Raw genomic sequence first — 7,398 nt, 5'->3', positions numbered from 1 at the left:
ACACACATACAACATGCATATAGTTGCATATAGATGCATACATAGACCCAGACAAGTACCCCCACACCCATACACTCACATATATGCATACGTATATTCATACTTATATACATATATATATATATATATATATACATAACTGAATTTAAAGTTACATGTATAAATAAATGCTATTCGTATACGGTTCTTCTTCAATGTTTCATGGTTACAGTTTATGAGGTTTTAAATTAGGGAGATTAATGTGGGTTCTGGGTGTTAGGTTTGCTTCAGTTAGGTGTGGTTTACATTGTAGTATGTGATCGCGTGTTTAGTTCTATGCATGCACCTGGATAATAGTTCGTAAATCATTTTATATTGCGCTCCTTTGTTAATACTATTGAGAGTGACTCCTCAGAACATCGCTGGCATTTCGGGATAATGTGTTTCAGAAAAAAAAACCCCAAAAAAACTAATTCCTTTTACCATTTACTATTACATTAGCCCTTTGTAGAGTGTCGTTGCAGAGGTTAGAATCAGTCACATATTTTATGCCTTGTAAACGCCCGCACTAGTAAGCTGTTTACAGGAAGCGTTTATGATTTCAAGGTTACCAGTAGCCCTAATACTAACCTTATCGGTTTCAGTGGGTGGTACGAGGTATGTATGTATTATATAGGCATGTATATAAAATGTGTGTATTAAAATTTATATACACTTATATACCCTGCCTCCGTATGCATGTGTGTATTTAAGCATACATATGTAAAGATTAATATATGTTACAGAATACAGCATGGCCTAGTGGTTAGACTTTGGAGTTCACAATCGTATGATTCCTAATGTATGTTGTACGTTGTTTCCTAGAATTTGGAACTGTATTTCAAACTGATCCACTCTATTCAGTTAAAAACGCTCATCATCATTTTGGCTATAATCTCTTGGTGGACTGGTTCTCCATCTACCCATCGAATAGTGCTTTACCAGTTGGGAGTAGTGTCCCCCAATACTTAATTTTTGGTATAGACAATAGCTTGGAATAGCCCTAGATATCCACGGCCTCTACTGGCTCATACACTCATAAATTGACTTTCCCTTGCATATACACAGACACACGCGCACACGTACATGCACACACACATACGTACATCATGCATTCGTACATAATGTAAACTCCATGCAATCAGAAACAAAATAGAACAACATGGAAGAAATAAGAAATTGTAAGAATTGGTTTGACGCATTGAACAATCAATTGAGAAAAGAAAACATCGAGTGCGACAAAAAAAAAAAGGAAAGAATGAGAAAGATAACAAGGTTTTAGTAACAAAATAAAAATTCACTTAACTATAGGCTCAAAACCTGAAGTTTTGAAGGAGGAGCCTGGTCGATTACCTCGACTCCAGTTCACAGATTGCATTTTTTTTTATCGATCCTGAGAGAATTACCGGCAAAGTCGATCCTAGCGGATTTTGAATTGAGGTAGTAAATTCATGCATACACAACCATACACACGTTCTCACGTACGTAGATACATATAGACACCCGCACGCACACACATACACATATGTATATGCATACATATATACACATGTACACACACACACATTCACACATAAGCAATACCACTCGTTAAAAAGTAATGCTTTTCTGGAAAGCTTGAAATACGAAACCCTATTAGAGCGAAATTAATTTTTACTATTGATTTCCATGTTGGAAAGACGGCGAACAAAGAAGGTTGTTAACAAACCGGACAAAACGTTTTGCAGTATTTCGTCCGTTTTTACATTCTGATTTCAAACTTCGTCGAAGCCGACTTTGGTTTGCATCCATTCGTAGTCGATTAAACAAGCACTAGCCAAGTACTGGGATTGATGTACTCAAGCTGCACCTCCCCCACCCAAATTCCAGGCCTCGTGTCGGTTGTAGAAAGGATTTTCTTGTAGCAAAGTGACAATGCGTTCTGAGAGAGTTCTCTGAAAGAAGAAAAGAGAAAGAGAATCCGAGAAATAAAGCGATCATCTTATACATGATAATAATCTTTAAGCATACACAGTACAATATGTATACATTAAAATATTTGAAGAGAAATGCGTCTGGGAATAAATAAGAATCGTAATAGAATACGTACTTATCCCAGAATATGTTAGCTATTGTGTGAGGGGTGGTGGTGAAATAAGAGTTACAGGGGGATGAGAGAACCATCATCTATCTTACCATTATTCGGAGTTAAAATATAATTGTGAGCCAAAGAACGTATCCCAAATTGTTTGATATTAATGATCCATTATAAATATAGTAACTTTTGTCTTAATTACCGGTGTGCTTTTCAGCAAATTATGTCCATTCTCGAATCACACACACAAGCGTCAACCCAGTTTCAGCATCGCATGATGTCGATGAAAATATAACATCTGCAGTTAACAACGCCAATTCTTGTCTACATGAATTAATTTTCGTTCTATTGTGAGGTATTGTTTTCCATTCAAACATTGCAAGCTTTAAAGAGTTGGCAATGTTAGAATATTTATTTGTATATTTATACTTATTCTTCATTTGTACATTTATACAAACGACTGAAACATGTAAAAATGACTGAAACAAGTAAAAAAGAGAGTAAGAGAGAGTCTCTGCTAAGAAAAAATTGATTTGAAATTGTACCAATCAGTGAACACAGTGTGCATCCCGACCAATGAAAGGACATCCACCGTGGGCGGGCTCACCTGTGTATGTGACCTTAGTTTGCCCTCGCATAGATACGCGGTGTTGTTGTCTTCATTGAGGTTTTCCATCGCACCACCCGCATTATAGTACACGCTCAGCCACTGTGAAAGATAAGGAGATTGTAGCAAAATCCATATGTCACTAATTTCTTATAGGATAGTGAGGAGAGTGGCATATCAGATAAAGCTTGATTTTACATGCAGCAAAATACTGTACATTCTTGTTTTCACGAATCAGCTGATGTTCTTTGTAATCATTCATTATTAATGGTTTAATATTCCAAGAAATAATCAAATGTACGAGATATAGCTGTTTGGCACCAAAAATTCTAATATGGGAAAGTAAAGACGAAATGAAAATATAAGTCTGTTTCCTATTAAAATAAGGACTGGAATATATCAAAATATTGCATATAAACATACTAAAATAAAATTTCATTAGACAGAATATTTTGAATTTACTTCGTTTTATGTACAGAACACTTAATTTTAATTCCTGATCCAGAGTAAATTTGAATTTTCTAATGTTTTATGTTGTCATCTGTAATGGAAGTTGAATAGTCATATTTTAAATTGACTTCATATACGTCACCTCGTCAAGCTGATTACCTTAGAAATATTTACAACCTTTGTGAATTAGCTAAGTAGTTTGTAGATTACGGCAAATATTTCAATGAAAAACTTAAGTCTTATTGACTGATTCGTTATTTCATTATTACGTATGGATTTAATATGTATAAATACATCCACACTCACATTATTCTCTGTCATCGAATGGAGAAAATTATACTCAGTACATAGTTTAGAGTATATGACTTACTTCAATTGAATTCTTTTCTCACTAGTCAAGTTTCACAATACAGCAAGCGTCATGTGAGTACTACTATTTATTTTGTTATTCTGTGCATGTATATCCCTCAGACTTGAGCAGGATGTGCATCCTTTTTGGTATACAGAAAGAGCATTTCTTTTATCTATATGCACAAAATGATGAGTCATAAGTATAATATGTTTCTTGAAATCATCATCACCTATACCAAAGTACTGTTTCTTATCGACCACTCTATCTTTCTGCGATTGATGTGACTTCGACTTTTTATTGTACTGACTTAGGTCATGCTCACTGAACATTTCTATACTTTGGCAAACCTACAAAATATCTACAAATAAGGCATACAAAAAAACGACAAACACAAATACAATTAACTTAAAGCATTTGCACATTTGTTTACGAACTTTTTCTATTGGTTCATTTCTGATGTTAAATATCTCAATAAACAACCAACAGAAAAACAAATTCCTCCCCATGCAACCAACGGATTTCAATGCTAGGGTACAATATTATTAAATAACAAGTTTAAGATGGAATAAAATCCTTCTAAATAAATTGGCCATGCAGATGGTTTATCTAGGCTAATTCTGAAGAATGCGGAAACGTTGGGAAATACGCTGATAGCCGCATTAGTATCAGAAAAGGAAATTAAAAACGTTATGTGTAATCTCATTATTCAGGAGTTACCAGTGACTGTATAAGATATAAAAAATAAATCAGCGGAGGACAAATACATCATAAAAATTAAGGAAGCCTTAAAAAATAAACAAAAGTGAAACACGAATGCGAACCATTTTCCCTCTGCGACGATGTACGCACAAATAATGGTAGTACCAACTGCACTACAGAAACGGATATTACATGAATTTCATAGTGGACACCCAGAGATGTCAAGAATGAAAGCTTTGATGAGGAGTTCCATGTATTGGCCGGGAACCGACTGGGACGTTGAAAATTTGGTAAAATCATGTAGAGGTTGTCTGAAATACCAATAGTGGCGTGAGACGGATAGTCTGTAGTCCAGGGTACATATAGACTACGCTGGACCAGTGAATGACGCACTATACTTCATCATTGTTGATAGCTGTTCGAAGACGCCCGAAGTTTCTAAGTGCAGTCAACCTACCTCGAAGGCAACAATAAAGTTTTTTTCTACACGAACGTTTTGCACGATACAGTGTTTCGGACAGCATAGAATCGGATAATGGAACATAATTTAAAGGATAAGGGTTCAAGAAATTCTGCAAAATGCATGAAATCGAGAATATGTTTACCCCACCCTACCACTCGAAGTCAAATGGGTAAACAGAATGATTCGCAGATACTTTCAAGCAAGTGCTAAAAAAATGAAAGGAACGAGTTAGGAAATGATGAAGCGCTAACTAAATTTTTAAGTGTGTACAGAATAACGTTAAATCCGAATACCAGTTCAGGCAAGTCACTTGCAGAGCTAATTTTCGCCCAAAAGATTAAATCAATCTTCGACAAATTGTTGCCAAAGGAAAAAAACTTAGAGAGAAAATACAAAAAATTAAAGTAAATATTTTGATGTCGGAGCCAAAGTCTATTTCAAAGTATACAAGAACGGTAAAAAGAGTTGGCAGGATGGTGTGTTGACTAAAAAAATTGGAAACATGGTGTATTTAATGAAAGGCTAAAGTGGGAGCATAAACGACACCTGAATCAATTAAAAATCAGGCATGCAGAAAAAGGAAGGAAGTTCCGATGGCAGTGTTTTACGAGATGTTCGATGTACCAGTACCGAAAGAGATTGAGGTTACAAGAACAGTAACAGAAAACGTAAACAGATTGGATGGATATTTAGAAATAATTCCTACGTGGAAAAGTTATTGGACTCCCTAGGGAAACAATATTTCGAAAAGTGTTGGAAAAAAAAACGAAAAAATAAATTTCGTTTCCTACGGAAGTTGTAATCTCAAAAGAGGAGATCTTGTGATGAGAGTCACGACCCCCACCCCCCGTGAGAATAGACTTGAATGAACGACTATAAACAGTAGTGGTCTCTGTGAGAGAGTATAGGCAGAAAGTCGTAAGATGTCGTTTTGGTATTTCGTCGGAATATCGTTTGTTGACACGTATATTTTGTGGAGACTTTCTTGGATTGTTAGGTTGTTGTTACCCTGCTTCGTTATATATAATATTGTCGCTACACAGTTATAGTGTGAACATGCATCGTCATAAATAGTCGCGATACTGCAATAATTGGCGACGCGTAACTACGTTACAATATTATGTTAGCAACAATAAACCATACGTATCATTGGTCAAGCTGCTGCCTCTATTCTCTAGCATTCCTCAAGTCTGTTATCAAAAAATGGTTACCGGCAGTATGAAACTTTGTGAGAAAATAAACTTGCTTGAGTTGTGTTTGAAAATCCAGAATCTCAGGTCAATTCAAAACCTTAATTCTTCTTTGCTGGAACATTTACAGAAAACCTAATAACAGGAAAAAATCACAACAATTGTTTCGATACACCTAGCATCGATTGATCATGGGCGGGACACACAACAACTGGTTCATTTGCTATATACCTAACGATCACTGTGAAAGTGACTGTTCTTTTCCAGTAAGCTACCAGGTGTAAACCATTGGTTTATTAGCCATTATATATATATATATATATATATACGCACACACACACAGATTATGAAAGAAAGTGGACAGCATCCTTTGCTAACGAGATAAATATCAATTTATTTTCTTAAATGAATTTTGTGTGCATATTTGTCTGTTCTTCTTCTGCTATTGCGGCATATATGCAAATGTATGTATGCATGTATAATGCCAAAATCATACTGTTATTCTATTCCTCAGTACGTCTTGCAAACTAGATGCCAGGAATCTGGCAAGATTGTAAAATGTTGTTAATATTCGGATTTATTTCGGCAAAATATATCTTATATTTCCTTTTCTTCTTTATTCATATAGCTGAAGGCTCCATGTGGACGGGATGGTGGACATATGAAGGCATTTCAGGTAAAGTAATTTTCTTTTCTATTAGATTTTCATGTTCGTTTTGTGTACTTCAATAAAACCAGCGTTGTGATAAAACATTGGTATTTACCTTAACTTAGTATCTTTTGTTTATTCTCATAACGTTATTTTTGTGGAAATAGAATAACTTCCAGTGAAATATTTTTTTATAAGATAAACAGTATTAGAAGTATGTGCAAAATTCTATTCCAAATTCTATCACTCCGATGAAACAATTGACCAAACCATTGACGGTTGGATAATTTACCAAATATGCCTCTCTTGGTTTTTGATAAAATGTAACTTAATGACTCATTAACCAGATTCAGTTAGGGGTTCAAAATCAGAGTTGTATTGAGCGCCCCACAATTTGCCACATGGCATTAGAAATGTCGATAAAATGTCGATAAAAATAACAAACACGTTTGCACTTCGTGCTTTGTACTTTATCTCCGCCGCACAAAAAATTATATATGTGTCTTGAAATTATGTAGAATAGTAGTTCAGATACATTATTGTTTGATGCGCACAACATGGATTAATAGTTAAAAGGAAAGAGAATGCTTCTCAACTTCAAAATTCTAGGTACCTTTCGAATCATGAAAAGAGAGTAAATTTATGCAATGCATCTCGTATCTCCGGCTTCTGTTGATAAGTATTTCACATTAAATAATGAAGTTGATTTATACTAATTATCAGAAATTTTCCTTTACACAGATACATTAACACAGATGCATCTATAAAGAAACATAACTACATGCAGCGATACATATATACATAGATAAGAGATATAAATACAGACATCTATGCATACATACACGCATACATACATACATACATACATACATACATACATACATACATATATACAC

At 34.8% G+C, this 7,398-nt stretch overlaps 1 protein-coding gene across 1 annotated transcript in view; it reads left to right on the top strand.

Annotated features, from left to right (window-relative positions):
* Positions 1 to 6,478: 6,478 nt before the first annotated feature.
* LOC106870179 (carbonic anhydrase-related protein 10) overlaps positions 6,479 to 7,398 on the top strand; it is a 559,357-nt gene continuing 558,437 nt past the window's right edge. The window contains exon 1 of the mRNA XM_052969408.1: positions 6,479 to 6,529. Within this exon, the coding sequence (XP_052825368.1) occupies positions 6,493 to 6,529 (37 nt within the window). The 5' untranslated portion in view covers positions 6,479 to 6,492. The remainder of the gene's footprint in view (positions 6,530 to 7,398) is intronic.

The sequence above is a fragment of the Octopus bimaculoides genome, chromosome 7 (assembly GCF_001194135.2).
Source record: "Octopus bimaculoides isolate UCB-OBI-ISO-001 chromosome 7, ASM119413v2, whole genome shotgun sequence".
Classification (NCBI taxonomy): domain Eukaryota; kingdom Metazoa; phylum Mollusca; class Cephalopoda; order Octopoda; family Octopodidae; genus Octopus; species Octopus bimaculoides.
Note: the sequence above shows the minus strand (reverse complement) of the source record. Positions and strands in the feature narration are given on the sequence as shown.